Genomic DNA, 16,864 nt, shown 5'->3' with positions numbered 1-16,864 from the left:
TATGTCCCCATTTGTACGACAGATGGATTTTGCCATCGACTGGATGGCTGTTGAAGCTGGACGGGCCCTTTATCGGTACCATCACTCTCTCCTAATTATTATTATTATTATTATCTTTTAAACTGACCTGAACTGAACTGTTATTAAGTTCAGTATAATATTTTTTTTAGCTGACAACAATCACAGGGAATAGCGCAAATGTACTTTGTAATTTGTTTAATTAATTAATTAATTAAGTTATTGATTTGATAATTCAACTTTTTAATCTTCAGGGGTCCTTGCCCTGAAAAACGTTTAAGACCACTGTTTTGGATTATTATTTTTTTTATAATATCTTAATCCGCAATCAGATTTTTTTATGTAAGCGTGCAGAAATTAGGTTTTTTTTTTGTATTTGAATATATTTTAAAATGTAATTTATTCCTGTGATGCAAAGTTGACTTTCAGCATCATTACTCCAGTCTTCAGTGTCACATGATCTTTAAGAAATCATTCTAATATGATTTGCTGCTCAAGAAACATTTCTTATTATTGTCAATGTTGAAAACAGCTGCTTTATATATTTGTGGAAACCGTGATGCATTTTGTAGGATTCTTTGATTAATAGAAAGTTCAAAAGACCAGCATTTTGTTTAAATAGAAACCTTTTGAAACATTATAAATGTCTTTACTGTCACTTTTGATCGTTTAATGCATCTCTACTAAATTAAAGTATTAATTTCATCGGGAAAAAAATCTGTCATTAAATTCGTTGTGTTCTGTAGGCAGGACGATCAGTCTGACTGCACCTATATTGTGCTGAATGGACGACTGCGTTCCGTCATTCGAAAAGCCAATGGGAAGAAGGAGCTAGTCGGAGAGTATGGACGAGGAGATCTCATCGGAGTTGTGAGTCTAGAGCTAGAACCCTAGTTTTAGGGTCTAAGCTAGTCTAAACTGGATTTAGGATTGCTAAATTATGGCTAACCCTAAGTTTTGTATATTTCCTCTCAGGTGGAGGCTTTGACACGGCAGCCTCGTGCCACCACGGTCCATGCCGTCAGAGATACTGAGCTGGTGAAGCTTCCAGAAGGAACCCTCAACAATATTAAGAGAAGATACCCACAGGTGGTGACGCGCTTGATCCATCTGCTGGGGCAGAAGATTTTGGGAAACCTCCAACAGCCCCGTGGACCTTTCTCAAGTACGTTTAGCCCCAAAACCAAACGTTAATCAGTTAACTCGCTTCAAAAGCGTCAGTAAAGTTGACCTTAGAGAAGGAACATCATCTTAGGAGAGAAAAGGAGAGAAGTTCTGGTCAGGTCATAATTTTAGATAAAACGAGTAAGCCAATGAACATGAAGCAGAGCTTTTATTGTGTTTAATAAAATGTCACTTTCCTTTCTCTAGGCACTGCGCTGGGTCTGCCAAGCATGGCGTCCAGTCCGGACGTCACTAACCCAGCCAGTAATCTCTCCACGGTGGCCGTGCTTCCTGTTTGTGATGATGTGCCAATCAATGCCTTCAATTTGGAGCTTAGCCACGCTCTCAGCGCCATAGGTACACTAAAGCAGTTATTGACATTTAAAGCCCATGATCTAGACACATAATCTAAAGGCACCAATATACTCACAGCACAATAATTTTTAGTTTTTCACTTAAGGGTAAACTTTTCACTTAGCAGCGGGATACTGTTAGCGAATATCCCGACGCCTCCCACACTGCTGAGAGTGACGTTTGGGTGAATATGCAAATATGTGCTTCGCGCTTTCTTCTCAGTTCGTCACTCCAGTCAAGTCATGTAACCTTTATATATAACACTTTATACAATAGATTGGTTTAAAGCAAGCAGTTTTACAGTATTGAACATGAAAAACAGGGTTAGTGCCACTTTCAATTAGAATTAAAGCTTTCATTTCTACTATAAAGAAGTGTTCATGTCTGACCTCAACGGAGTGAACAAAATAAATGAACTAGAGAAGATTTCCATGTCAAAGACGTTGGAGGCCCAGAGCACACCTACCTATTTCATAATCACCACAGACCAATGGTAGTTCCAAGGCGTTTACCAGTTGGTGAACCTTTTTGAACTCCTAAAACTCTCAAACTTCGTTTTGGCCTTATTTTGTGTGAAATGACATTCTTCTATTTCGCTTGAAGTATATCTGGGCTAGCCTGGAAATCCAGACCTAAATCTAAAAGATTAATGGTCTGGCGTCGACTAATGAAAATCAGCCAGCTCGAGGGGCGGCACCAAGCATGCATTTGAAAATCTCACTGCACGCAATTGGATAACACTACGACCAATCACAACAATACACCCTATACGCTTAGCTACCAGCGGAGCTAACTGGTAGATTAGACTCTTGCCGTATCCAGTCGGCAAAACAGCAAAAACGCCCTTCTTGCAAAGGAACGATTCGAGCGCCGTCTTCTGTTCCTCTTTCATTGTAGTGGCCAAAGCCGTTTCAAACAAATGGTATTCATCCATAGCCATCTTGCAATGTTTACTAATGACTTTGACGTTGCAACGCTGTCGTCATCTCGCCTCTGGCCCGCCTATATCAGATAACCCGATGTGATTGGTGCAGCTCAGATCGAGGGGCATATTTAATGAGCATCATTACTCGACACCAGAGTAACTCGCTGAGCAAATTCAACTTGTGCTCTCGCGAGAACTCTGGATTACCAGGGTATATCTGAGCCTTAACACATTCTCATTCTTCAATCAGGACCAACCCTGCTGCTAACCAGTGAAATCATCAGAGAGAGACTTGGCGCTTCTGCTTTGGACAGGTATATAAATGCGAGATCACAACGTCTCATTCTCATATCTCATTCGTTCTCATATCTCATTGTAATCTGAAATGCGTCTCTTTCTCTAGTATCCATGAGTACAGGTTGTCAGGTTGGTTGGCTCAGCAGGAGGACATTAATCGTATAGTGCTGTATCAGACGGACAGCGGTATGACCCCATGGACTCAACGCTGCATCCGACAAGCTGACTGCATCCTCATTGTGGGGCTTGGAGACCAAGAACCTGCACTTGGAGAGGTATTTGTCGAATCTTGTGTTGTTTCTGTCCACGTTCATGTGAATGTGTTAGGTCTAGTGGTTGAAGATCAGAGCTGGTAACGCAATGTCATTGGTTCAAACCTCACAAGGAAAGATTAATTTGACCTATCACCTCGAGACTTCAGGTTGTGCAACTTGGCATATTTGATATACCACCAACATGTAATTTTTGTCAGACTCGTCTGTCTATGAAGCATATTTTGTTTGAATGTACTGCTTTAAATGCCACTAGGCAACGTTTTTACTCAGAAAGTTCACTAATGGATATTTTCAAAAACATTTCACCAGGAATAATCTTACTTTTTTCTAATCAAATATTGAAATGAAGAATCTTATTTAATGCTTGTTATGATGATGAGGTGGTTGTTAGTTGTTGTTTTTAATTATTACTGTATGTTACTACTATTTGTTTCTGCTGGTCTTTATGCTGGTATGGCAATAAAAACAAACCACAAAAAGGTGTGGTCACTAGGGGTGTAACGTGGTGTAAAAACTAGGAATTGTGAATTTAATCGATTTGCTGTCTACCCAAAGCTTCACACGCCTAGCGGGGTCACAGATTTGTGTTCGAATAGCTTCAAACGTGGATTATCCAATCAGAAGTTAGATTCAAACTTAATGGTAAAAGGTTGTGTTTTGATTCTCCCATGTTCTTACCTTCTCAGTTGGAGCAGATGTTGGAGAACACGGCCGTACGGGCACTGAAGCAGTTAGTTCTGTTGCATCGCGAGGATGGGCCGGGTCCTTCGAGAACCGTTGAATGGCTGAACATGCGAAGCTGGTGTTCTGGACACCTTCACCTGAAGTGTCCCCGTAGAGTCTTCTCACGAAGAAGCCCCTCTAAACTGGTAAAAAACAAAACATGTTTAGCTTTCTGTTGATTTACAGAACAAAGATTTTTAGTAACCCTTGTGTTTGTTATGGATGTGTGTATGTTGTGTTAAACAGCGAGAGGTATATGAAAAGGTTTTTGAGAAGACTGCGGACAGACACAGTGATTTCTCCCGGCTGGCCAGAGTACTCACAGGAAACAGCATCGCCCTCGTGCTGGGCGGAGGAGGAGCCCGGTGAGCCACATCAAGCAATCGTTATACTGTCATATACATGCAAACCTGAAAAATGGACTAAAACGTTTTTTTATTCACATATTTTCAAATTTGTCTTTGTCAGTGTTACTTTAGTCATACTTGTATTCTATTATAGTTTTTTATACTTGGAATTAGCTTTTATCTTTTTATTTTCAGGTTAGTTTAACTTTTAGTTAGTGTTATGTTCTTTTGTCATCTGCATTTTTTATTATTATTACTATTTAGATTAAAAAAAATTATTTCAGTTTTTATTTCCATTTGATAATTTTAGTGCTTCAACTTAAACAACATTTCACTTTTTTTTCTCTCGAGGTTTTCCATTTTGTACAATTTTTTTTTCTTTTCTTTTCATTTCAGTTATATTTCAATGAACAAAAATGTTTTTAGTTTTAGTTAATGATAATAACCCTGGTTTTTGGGGTAACACTTTCGAAAATAAATACTGTAACAAATGTTTCATGTAATGTAACTCATTTTTAGTTCGAGTTAGTTAATACATGAACTAATGTTAACAAATGAGACGTTATCTTAAAGTGTTACCGTTTTAAAATGGTCAAGGTTATGTTCAATCTTGCAGGGGCTGCTCTCATGTTGGTTTAATCAAAGCCATGGAGGACACGGGAATTCCCATCGACATAGTGGGAGGAACCTCCATTGGCTCTTTCATCGGTGCTCTGTACGCAGAGGAGAGAAATGCTGTTCGGGTCAAGCAGAGGGCGAGAGAGTGGTCCAAGGTAACGTCAACTCTATCCGTCCCCTCACACCTTGCTTTGAGAAATCAGAGAAGATATAACATCCTGAGTTATTAATCACTAAAATCTTTTTTTTTAGTTTGTTTAATCCGTTTCTCTTGCCCTCAGGCCATGAACTCTGTGTTTAAAACGGTACTGGATCTTACTTATCCAATCACGTCCATGTTCTCTGGCTCTGCCTTCAACACCAGCATATCCAAAGTCTTCGAGGACAAACAAATCGAGGTGAGAGGTCACCACAGCTCTTTTAGAGTGCATCGGTTTCAGAAATCTAACCCAATGTTTCTGAAACACATATTTTACTTAATTGTTTAATCTTCAAAATAGCTGATGTAATTAATAAGCGTGATTACCATATGCATGACAACTTTAACATTGTGTTTTTCGTGCTTGTATTTGAAGGACTTGTGGCTGCCTTACTTCAACGTGACCACAGACATCACAGCTTCTGCTATGCGCGTTCATAAAGATGGTGAGTGACGACTGAACTGTGTCCTCAGCTTTAATGTGGGGTTCCACAGGGTTCCATGTTAGGGGCATTTGACTTCTTGAATATAATGAATATTTGAATATTTTTTATCATATAATGATTTAATAATATATTAATTTAATAATTAAATAATCTTGGCTAATGACAATGTCAAATATTGATGGAAAAAGTAGTTTTTTTTTTTACTTTACAGCAGTGATAAATTGAACACTATTAAAACTTAACTCTGGTAAAAGGCTTTTCAAATGTTTACTGTTAGCGTTAACATAACCTTGACAGAAATATGGGATGTTCTGGCTGTCTGATTATGAATTTGTAATGATCGCAGGCATTAGGAAAGAGGAGTTGTTGCATGTGGGTTGTGCAGTTTGCTGAAAGGTCTGAAGTAACGGATTGTTTCGAAGAAAAATCTAGAAAATGCCCATTTCATTTTGCCTGTTAACTCGCATTTACACAAGTGAGATGTTAATGCAGCGATTAATTTCCCTCACTGTGTTTGTCGAATGCATAATCACTAATATGCATTTTGGGATTGACCAATGGCATGCATTATATCTCTCAATTCTGGGTTTGGTCCACAAATTCAGTCAAACATGTATTAATCAGGGTAAACAAGTATTAAACAGATATACTGTAATATAAGTTTGTTCACTCTGGATAAATCAGTTAATGTTCATGTTAACATCACTGACTACAGTTTTGAGCTGTAAAATGCTGGATTTGGGGGCCTTATAATGGTCATGTGGGTCACCCCTGTTTGCCCAAATGGATTATGGGATAGAATTTGCATGTCTTACTAACTGCAAGGACAAAGCTTGTCTCTGTTTTCTTTCCCACTCCATCCCTTCTGTCCTACCTTCCATCATAACCTGCTTTTGTCATAGAAACGGCTAATCTCACATTCATTCTCGTCCTTTTCACACATCTTGATCTCACTGTTTTCTTTCTATTATATTCTAAATGCCCATCATGTCAAAGTAAACACCATTAGCTGTTGTAGAAGGTAAAACCCCTGTTAGCGGTGTCTGTAGGATCCAGAACGCATTACCACTTGCTTCCCCCTGCTCTGTTAATGTCGTTTCCTCTTCATTCTGCTGTTGTAGCATTGCTTAGGCGCTTCTAATTCTCACACTGCACAAATAAGGAATTACAAGTCCAAACACTCACTTTACTGCAACACTTTACTCACTCAGCTGTGGATGTTGGTCAGGTTGTTGCCCATGTGTTAAAAAAATTGAATGTCTTCTTATATTCAAGCAGTTTCTAAATGTAAGAGTAAATAATTGAATACCAGGCCACCTGTCTTTCACCTTTGTGTCAGTGGTTATAAATCAAGTGACCTTCAAGAAACACAAATCACACTGTTGTAGTTTTGTAAGAGGTTCACAAGATAAGTCAACATGATCATATCTTTAGTTTCACGTCCTGTGTGCTATAATACTTATAACAGCCTGCATATCTCTCACTCTCACCTTATTTGTGCTCTTCCACCTCTTCTGCCTCCTTCTCTAATCTGTTTTATTTGTCCATGTTGGCATGGCTTAGATTGTCATCTCTAATAAGTGCAGTTTTAGCTTTCAGCTTTCTTTCCCTCTTTTGTTAGGAAACCACACTGTTATGTTACAATCTACTTTCAAGTTTTGTTTTTCTTGTTTATACTGATTAGAATAAGATGTCCGATTGGCATAGCCAGATCTCAACATGATGTCCATGAAACTACGGAGAGTTATCTGAGAATTTTGGGTTCCCCCTCTCATTCTCACTCATCTGTTTCCTGTTGTTTACTGTCCCTCCCTCCTCTGTCTCTCTCCACGTCTTGTCCAGTTTTGATTTACTCTCCATCTTCATTTTGCCAGGCTGTGTTTGGCGCTATGTTAGAGCCAGTGCCTCCTATACCCCTTATCTGCCTCCTCTCTGCGACCCCAAGGACGGCCACCTCCTCGTGGATGGTTGCTATGTTAACAATGTCCCAGGTCAGGATTCTGCCCCCTTTCCCCCCTCCACCAACTTCCAGAAGCCTAAAGGAGGTTATAAAAAAAAAAACAATATCCCTGCGACAACCAACCACTCAGTTACCCTTTGCTTTTTATTGTCTCTTGTACTGTTTAAAAAAAAATTAACCCCCTGCTTACATTGGGAATCCATGGCTTGGAAGGAACATAGGATAGTATTCAATGAGAGAACGAACAGAGGAGAGAGACTGTGCTTTCAAAATCACGATATGACCCTCATATAAATATGAAATATGACCCTCATATATTTCACCACTAGGTGCACAATTTCCATTTTTCTTTTCAATCCCACTCTTCCCTGTTTAGCTCTTTTGTAAAGAACACCTATTTTCACACACATAGACTCCTGATGTACGGTTACAAATGTGCATATATTGGTTATTTTTACAGCTGCATTTTTTTGTGGTTTTTGTTATGTTTCAATTTACATTAAAGGTACAATATGTAAGAATTTTGCATTAAAATATCCCATAATCTCAAGGCCAGTGTTATATATTTTGTTAAGTTGATTACTTACAATATCCCAAATGTTTCCAACTATTTTTAAATCATGAGAAAATTGCGATTTTAACCAAGGAAACGGGGCGTTAGGGCAGGGGGGAGCTGGGAGTAGCCAGTCAATTGCGTCACATCCGTGTTACCCTCGGTTTCCGCTCGTACTGCGTGGAGTCCTGGACAAATGCGGAAGTTGTAGTTGTAGCGTCTAATAAAGCAACAAACGTTAGCTTGTTTCGTGCAGTCGTTATGGAACACAATTATTCTTTACCGATTGCAGCTGGTTCTGTCGACAAAGCATGCTTAATTTTATATTTTCCAAATGTAGCATTCGGTAATAGTTCTGTTTATGTAAGGGAAGTATTATTGCTTTAGATTTGTGTTTAGTTTATTGACATTGTTTATCACGTCTGGTGTTTATGGCCATGTGAATAAATATAGCATGTGTTATACATAAAGATTAATCAGTATTTTGGCAAATGATGTGGGTATGTTCGAATGTACTTTTACAACAATTGTTTAGAACACGTAAAACTGCGCCGCGTTATCACAACAATGAATTCGACATACAGTAACATCTATGATAACCAATTTAGTATTAAACCTTACTTTTCTTGCGGTTAATTCATTTTAATGAAATAAAAGTGTGATGAGGTTCAAGAGTCAGGAAGGAAGAAGACGGGTCGGCGTGACTGGGACTCGTACTTTATTAAAATAAAGCAAAACAAACAAAAGTCGCGCACAACGCGCATTCACCGTGGCAACCGCGACGGCACAAAACAGTTCAAAAATGAGAGCTCGGATCCACCGGTTTTCTTTCTCTGCGTCCAAATTTCTCTCCAGTCTCTCGTACGAGTCCTCTGTCTCTCTCTCGTTCCAGCACGGTCTCACGCCAATAATACTGCAATAATGTAGCGCCTTCTAGCGGCAGAAAATTTTGCATATTGTACCTTTAATAGGTTAACAGTAAGCTTCTGGAGAATAAGGCACTGTTAAATTTAGAATGATTTTTGCTGGGGTTGTCATTCACTGAGATATTAATAAAGTCTCTGTGTCAGGATACTTGGTGAATATTGTTTAACAGTCTCTAGTGTCAGTTGTTCTAGCTAAACCACTGCATGATTATATTGATTTGCATTAAGCTACAACCAGCATTAATGCTGCGATGGGACTTTTGATGTTGACAAGGTTAATGATGGCTTTTTCTTTTTGTTTTTTTTTCTGCCTGCTGTAGATACTTGTGTCATAGGTTTCCTGTTCAGGCTGATGTATCTTCCCCATGCACACATCACATGCACTCGTCCCGTCTACCTTGAGCTTGGCTGTCATCAGCACACCAAACACACTTTGTGCATGTTGTTGCATGTTTATCTATTGCAGGCCGCTATTCTACATGTATAAAGTATTTATGAGGTCAAGGGTCACTAGGAGGTCTTGTTCTGGATCCTACAGCACTGCTAGCTACATAGGCTAACCTATTAGGAATTATTAGGAGATTCCTCAACACCGCCCCATTTCAACCGAGGGGGCCCAGAAACACCCGGCTCCGGGAGTCCCAGCACTTTTTTCCCCACTTCACTGGGAATGTCACAATTTTAAACAGATCTTTTTATGTTGTTTCACCTTTATCAATGGGCACTCTTTTTGCTTTAAAGTAGTTCACCCCAAAATTAAAAATCTGTCATTATCTACTTTATCAAACATGAAGGTGAGTAAATAGAGTACCGAAGTGATGACGAATTTTTTGTAGGCCAGCCAAGAAGTTCACCCTGGTTTTTCCATTGGCTTTTGGATTATTGCAGAAAATATGCTTTGTAACTCAACAAAAGTTTATGATTATTACACGATTTGTTCATCTTGATTGTCCTCACAAATGAACACAACTTTTATGAATTTTGAAGCCTCTATACAATCGGCAGGAATACAAATTTAAACGTAGGCTTCAATGTCATTACCATTAAGCTTCTTGCAATTCTTTCAGTCTTTATAAAAAAAAAAAAAAAAAAAAAATCCCTGAAAGGTTTCCCCCAAAAGCATGATTATAAACACAATGAGGCTGTGAAATGGCTTGATGCCATTTAATTCAACCTCTGTAGTCCCATTTAGACCCTTGTTAGCCTATTTCAAGACAAGTAAAAGGATTAAAAAAATCACAAGAAGGTATTTGTGTCGAAGAATAAAACGGGAAAATATCTTGAGCGCGTGTTAACAATACATGATTTCAGGCTTTTAACCAAAAACACATTAAAAAAAACTTTGGTTTCAGGACGATGGAATTGAACTTGCTAAAATGCGAACTCATTTCTGGGTTTTGGCCTATAAAAATGCATCGCTCTATAGTGACAGAATTAACATTTTTGGGTGAACTATCCCACATGCTGAATGCACTTGCCTCTCTCAATTTATCTCTCTCCTTCCAACCCATGTCACTGTCACGCCTCTCCTAACACCTGCTGGTCGAGTCTGGTACTGCAGGCGGGAACAGGCTGGCATTGCCCAATATGTTCACTGACTTGTCTTTTAACTCTGTCTCCTCAAGCCTCTCTGCCCTAAAAATACATCATTATTGTCATGGAATAATTTAAGATGAAAATAAGCAAATTAATTGTTCGAATATTGGCATGAGTTTTGCAAATTAAAAACAAAATCAATGGCAAATTGAACATTTTTGTTCGAAACAAAGGCAGAGTTGAAAGATAAGTCAGCCTTACCTCATGGGTGTTTACTCTACTTCTGTCAAGGTCGGGTTCACTGTATGAGGTAGGCCAAACTAAACCACCGCACACCGTCCTTGGGGTGACCATCACTGTATCTCCCTGCTGGTCTGTGCGCTACTAACCAAAAATGTGACTTCAGGGTCACCTCCAAACGCTGCTGGGGCATTACGTATAAGTTCTTTAGACGTTATTAAGAGGTTATTGTCCCCTCCCGGTGTGGTAGGCTCCCTGTGGCGCTATGTCAGGGCGAGCATGACCCTTTCCGGGTACCTGCCACCCCTCTGCGACCCTAAAGATGGGAACCTGCTCATGGATGGAGGATACATCAACAACCTACCAGGCAAGTACGCCCCAGAGAGAGGGCCACTGGGGCCAGAAACACAATCTGGGTTGGACAATTACTTAATTTTTGGCTTTAAAGAGCTATGTGGCTCTAAGTAAGTATAATGTGATTTTCTTTGTAATTTTGAGGGTAGAATGAGTGGTTTTGCTTTATCCATTTGAACTCAGAATATGTGTCTATTTTAATTTGCTAATTGGTCAATTTGGCATCTGGGAGATTTCCAGTACATTTTAAATTGTTGTTGTATTTTGGACGAACAGTTTATGAATTGTTCAGAGACAAATGGATAAAGTTTTGCAGGGATTGGGTGGTGTGGACAAAGATGGTCAGTTGTTTGACCTCTAGTCTTCACCAGCCTATTAAAAAATAGAAATTTGATCAGATTGTAAATGTCAGTCATTGTAAGTTGATGATGTTGTCTGGTGTATGATTGGTCTTTAAATGTGATAATAAATATTTGATGTCGCTTCTTTACAATATAAGTAAGTGCAATTTAATACATTTAAATGAAAAAAGAAAAGAATAGAAAAGAAAAATGGCCCTAAACATCACCAGACAGCAACAGCGTAAAGTCCTTGAGTTTGCAGTGCAACATAATAGGAAGAAAGGCAAAGTTCACGTAGTTCAGATGTTGCATTTCAACTTGGGGCATCGTAATTAAGGGGAAAAAGACAAGATTTTGCATGTGACATTCCATGTTATAATTTGACCTGATATATTTCGCCGCAATCGAGCAGTTTGCACTGCCAAAGACAAAATTATTCCCTGCATGAAGATCACCTGTGTTTTATCCCTCTGAACATATAAAGCTAATTGGAAAGATCAATATTTTGTAATGCACAACTTACTTTTTAATTGGGTCATCATTGATTGTCTTTTTCCATCCTTTGTTTCTCTTGAACACCTTGCAAGGCTGTTTCACCACAATTCTCATGCAACGAAAGCTTTTAGAAGTCATTTAGTTTTAAAAATGTCTTACTTTTGAACATAGATGTTTATCCGGTTATATTCCTGATGAAAATAACAGCTTTCCAATGTTGGGTTTGGTGAAACAGTGTTGATTGGTGATCAGTTATTACTTGAAGGATTTTGTCTGAAATATTAACAATACTTTGATTCTTCCCGCTACCTTGTGGACGTCTGTCTTTGTGTGTGTGCGTGTGCATTTGTTTGCATTCAACTGGCATTGTAACGGCCTGCAGCGGACATAGCTCGTAATATGGGCACAAAAACAGTCATCGCCATTGATGTGGGCAGCCAGGATGAGACTGATCTCTGTAACTACGGTGACAGTCTTTCTGGCTGGTGGCTGCTATGGAAACGAATCAACCCGTGGGCCGAGAAAGTGAAGGTGAGTCAATATTGTTGGATGTAAAAAATGTGTCCGATACCGATAGCCGATTACTCAGAATGATATCTACTGATACTGATTTTGTTTAGGGAAAACAAAAACCTCTCCAAATGAATGCTGTAAACTATACTGGAAACCCTCTCATTTGGTACATTACTGTAATAATAGAGGTTCCTCTGTCTTTCAGGTGCCTGACATGGCTGAAATCCAGTCCCGTTTGGCCTACGTATCCTGTGTACGACAGCTGGAACTTGTCAAGAAGAGTGCTTACTGCGAGTACATTCGCCCACCCATCGACCGCTTTAAGACTATGGACTTTGGGAAATTTGATGAAATCTATGTAAGAACACAAAAGCCTAAGTTATTATATGTCGTCTTGATACTGTATAGTTAATAATAGCAGTAGAGTATTTATGATAGTGTGCATATAGCTGTTATTCCGAGTAGTAAATGACCTCCCACAACGGCATAATGAAAGTTTTCTGTCGTCTTTCAGGATGTGGGTTACCAGCATGGTAAACTGGTGTTTACTGAGTGGGCCCGTGGGGACATCATTGATAACATGCTGAAAGACCATCGCTCAGCGGACTATAATGACAGCAAGAAGACCGATGTGAGTTTTCTTAGTACTCATTTAAACAAGCCATCATTCAATCAACCTTTTTTGACTATTAACATCATTCTCTTGTGATTGGCTGTTTATTTCAGTCGTGTGCGTGTCCTAGTGCAGACTTCACTGATCTAGCTGAAATTGTGTCCAGGATTGAGCCAGTACAAAGCTACGTAGGAGCTGATGGTCAGTTACCCAAAGAACATTTCTTCTGCAACTCTTGACAGAGTTAGTATTATATAATGTACTTGCCGTACATTGTACTTCTGGTTAACTGGTGTTTCTGTGTCTAGCAGAGGAGTCTGACTATGCGACAGAGTACGAGGAGGATGGGATGGACACAGTGAGAGAGGAGGAGGGTGAGGGGGAGGGTGAGGGTGAGGGTGAGGAAGAAGAAGAAGAGGAGGCTGAAGACCCTGAGGACCAGTCTCCTGGAGAATGGGGACCAAATGGGATCTTCACAACAGTGAGTGTATATACACACAACCTTTTATATGTGGTGTTAAAAGTTAACCCACAGTTAACACAGTAACTAACCTCATAACCGGTGAAATTAAAAATATTTTTTGTAGGATGAAGAGAAGACGTCAGAGGTGCGTCAGAGGAAGTACATCACAAGGGACCTCAACATGGACTTCTCTGGAGTGTCAGATTCCTGAAAAGGGAGTAATGCAGGGTCCAGAGGTCAAAGGGCACTGGAAAGAGAAGCAGAGACTCGCCAGTGGCTGAGGAATGTAAAGATAGATACAGAAGAAAAGACTTCTGAATTAATAAGATTGTGGGGAATTCACCAAAGATACTGTGATTTTGACCCATTAACACTACAATAACCACAACTTGTCACCAAAACTGTGACTCCTCTATTATCGTTATCGTTTTGCCTTTGAATTTTTTTTTTTTTCGGCTCAAGACTCTGCAACAACAGGGTCCAGGAACTGTGGGGGCCCACCTAGGCAGAGGAATCACTCCTTGAGAAACTGTGCCACTGAAATTAGGGACTCTATATCTTTTGAGATGTTTTGGTATTTTACATCTTAAGTGTCTAAAAGGGAGTTTCATGAGAGTGATGTCTACAGTGGCAGCCAGTGTACCACTATACTTAAGTTCTGGTCTGTTTCCAGACTATGCCAGTTCATTTGAGAGAGTGTGTAGTGTGCCTGGTTAGTGATTTTTATTTAATTTTATTTAATTGAATGACATTTTTTTGTTAGGGTGTTTTTGTGTGTGTGTGTGTGTGTGTGTGTGTGTGTGTGTGTGTGTGTGTGTGTGTGTGTGTACGGTCACAACCTGAACATTCATTGGCAACTTCTCCCATAAAATGCCATCTAGACTGAGAATGGTTTTCCCAGGATGCATTGTTAAAGGTGGCATAAAAGATGGCATATGTTCAGAAAGACTTCAGAGGGAGTGATGCTGCTTCCTGGAGTCTTATCATTTCTATTACAACGATCAGATTGTAATGGTAGATTAGTTTTGATGGTATTTGATGCAAGGTTGCCATGCTTGTGAGTGTGAAGTGACTGTGGCAGAGAGTGAGGAAGTGAGTGTGGAAGTGAGAGTGGCAGAGAGTGTGGAAGTGAGAGCGGCAGAGAGTGTGGAAGTAAGAGCGGCAGAGTGAGGAAGTGAGAGCGGCAGAGAGTGAGGAAGTGAGAGCGGCAGAGTGAGGAAGTGAGAGCGGCAGAGTGAGGAAGTGAGAGCGGCAGAGAGTGAGGAAGTGAGTGTGGAAGTAAGAGCGGCAGAGAGTGAGGAAGTGAGTGTGGAAGTAAGAGCGGCAGAGAGTGAGGAAGTGAGTGTGGAAGTAAGAGCGGCAGAGAGTGAGGAAGTGAGAGCGGCAGAGAGTGAGGAAGTGAGTGTGGAAGTAAGAGCGGCAGAGAGTGAGGAAGTGAGTGTGGAAGTAAGAGCGGCAGAGAGTGAGGAAGTGTGGAAGTGAGCGGCAGAGTGAGGAAGTGAGTTTGGAAGTAAGAGCGGCAGAGAGTGAGGAAGTGAGTGTGGAAGTGAGAGAGGCAGAGTGAGGAAGTGAGAGCGGCAGAGAGTGAGGAAGTGAGTGTGGAAGTGAGAGCGGCAGAGAGTGAGGAAGTGAGAGCGGCAGAGAGTGAGGAAGTGAGTGTGGAAGTAAGAGCTGTAGAGTGAGGAAGTGAGTGTGGAAGTGAGAGCGCCAGAGAGTGAGGAAGTAAGAGCGGCAGAGTGAGGAAGTGAGAGCGCCAGAGAGTGAGGAAGTGAGTGTGGAAGTAAGAGCTGCAGAGTGAGGAAGTGAGTGTGGAAGTGAGAGCGCCAGAGAGTGAGGAAGTAAGAGCGGCAGAGTGAGGAAGTGAGTGTGGAAGTGAGAGCGCCAGAGAGTGAGGAAGTAAGAGCTGCAGAGTGAGGAAGTGAGAGCGCCAGAGAGTGAGGAAGTGAGTGTGGAAGTAAGAGCTGCAGAGTGAGGAAGTGAGTGTGGAAGTGAGAGCGCCAGAGAGTGAGGAAGTAAGAGCGGCAGAGTGAGGAAGTGAGTGTGGAAGTGAGAGCGCCAGAGAGTGAGGAAGTGAGAGCGCCAGAGAGTGTGGAAGTGAGAGCGCCAGAGAGTGAGGAAGTGAGAGCGCCAGAGAGTGTGGAAGTGAGAGCGGCAGAGAGTGAGGAAGTGAGAGCGGCAGAGAGTGAGGAAGTGAGTGTGGAAGTTAGGGCCAATCTCATTTCTCTGTCTTACCCCTACCCCTTTGTCTGTGTCTTCCCCTTGCCCCTCGATACCGAGTGAAGGGGGCTAGGGGGAAGAACGTTTCTCTAAGAAATGAGACACCACTCGATTACCGTTTGCGTCATCTTCCCTTTCCGCTAGCTGGGTGCTACGTCAACAGAGGCGATACGCGTTGACATAAACAAACGAAGATGCCGTCGTCTCGGGTTGTGATATCGATTGCCTGGTCTCTCTTTATCTTTGCACGCTTGTGTGTCATCAGTCAAAGACATTGTTTCATTGTATTTAACGGCGGCGCCGGCGACACCATAGCTAAGCAAAACATTAGCAAACGGCAAATAGCTGCTAGCTAGCGGTTAACTAGCGATTCAAAACAAAAACATTACAATTAAAACCGCTTGAACATTTTATTAAAAGTATCATAAAACACGAGTGTCATTAAACTGCTGAAAATACTTACATTTGTGCGACTCACTTCTGGGAAATTCCTACCCCTCTCTTTCAAGGTGTGGTCCTCCGCAAACTTCGTTTCAAGGGCTATGTAGCCCTACGCCTTGGCCCTAGCCCTTAATCAAAATGAGAATTGGGACACCACTTTCCCTCACATGAACGCGCAAAACCGAGGGGAAGGGGTAAGAGTAAGGGGTAAGACAGAGAAATGAGACGCAGCCTAAGAGCGGCAGAGTGAGGAAGTGAGTGTGGAAGTGAGAGCGCCAGAGAGTGTGGAAGTGAGAGCGGCAGAGAGTGAGGAAGTGAACAGGGAAGAGAGTGAAAGATGAGTGACAGTGAGGAAGTATGTGAGAAAGTGAACACAGAAGGCACGGAGCTTTTATGAGGAGTTTCATATGCTGCGTTCACGCCCTGTCACTATTACTGTAGGTGACAACACGTGACGTTCTATCCGGAGCTGTTCACGTCCTCGGACTGGGAATTATTCGTTTTTATGGTGACACTATCAAGACCTAAATTAATCTGCAGGGGTCAAGTGGTACAAGTAGGAGCTCTGAGAAAAGTCCCATCTTACAAGCTGTAATTACGAGCTCTACAAGGATGTGAATGCTTTTCACAAGTTAAAACCTTGAAATTACGGTAATTTCAACATGGTGTGAACGCACCTATAATGCCAAAAATATCTCATGTGAATTTGAATGGGTGTTTGTCTTTTTACAGTGTTTTTTCAGCCTTTCAGAAATGCAGAGCTACTTGTGCTTCAGGTAGACGAGGTGGTTGCCTTATTTTGTTATTGCACATTCACAAAGCAAAAAAAAAAAAAAAGAGAGAAAA

The 16,864-nt window shown here is 40.9% G+C and overlaps 1 protein-coding gene across 5 annotated transcripts in view; it reads left to right on the top strand.

The window, feature by feature from the left end:
• Nucleotides 1-16,864, top strand: part of pnpla6 (patatin-like phospholipase domain containing 6) — a 36,977-nt gene extending 20,113 nt beyond the window's left edge. For 2 of the 5 annotated variants that reach the window (XM_084401896.1, XM_084401893.1), the window contains exons 17-34: nt 1-75; nt 765-888; nt 994-1,183; nt 1,390-1,539; nt 2,712-2,775; nt 2,865-3,033; nt 3,720-3,902; nt 4,003-4,121; nt 4,720-4,876; nt 5,003-5,119; nt 5,297-5,366; nt 10,832-10,948; nt 12,154-12,302; nt 12,490-12,642; nt 12,799-12,915; nt 13,011-13,098; nt 13,206-13,378; nt 13,485-16,864. The exon at nt 1-75 is cut by the window's left edge and continues 57 nt beyond it. In XM_084401896.1, coding sequence (XP_084258022.1) covers nt 1-75; nt 765-888; nt 994-1,183; nt 1,390-1,539; nt 2,712-2,775; nt 2,865-3,033; nt 3,720-3,902; nt 4,003-4,121; nt 4,720-4,876; nt 5,003-5,119; nt 5,297-5,366; nt 10,832-10,948; nt 12,154-12,302; nt 12,490-12,642; nt 12,799-12,915; nt 13,011-13,098; nt 13,206-13,378; nt 13,485-13,571 — 2,302 coding nt within the window. In that variant the 3' untranslated portion in view covers nt 13,572-16,864. Of the gene's footprint in view, nt 76-764; nt 889-993; nt 1,184-1,389; nt 1,540-2,711; nt 2,776-2,864; nt 3,034-3,719; nt 3,903-4,002; nt 4,122-4,719; nt 4,877-5,002; nt 5,120-5,296; nt 5,367-7,240; nt 7,358-9,125; nt 9,880-10,831; nt 10,949-12,153; nt 12,303-12,489; nt 12,643-12,798; nt 12,916-13,010; nt 13,099-13,205; nt 13,379-13,484 lie in introns of those variants that run through there. The other 3 variants (XM_084401895.1, XM_084401894.1, XM_084401897.1) reach the window with 3 other exon arrangements.

Source organism: Rutilus rutilus, assembly GCF_951802725.1.
Source record: "Rutilus rutilus genome assembly, chromosome: 2".
Lineage (NCBI taxonomy): Eukaryota > Metazoa > Chordata > Actinopteri > Cypriniformes > Leuciscidae > Rutilus > Rutilus rutilus.
Note: the sequence above shows the minus strand (reverse complement) of the source record. Positions and strands in the feature narration are given on the sequence as shown.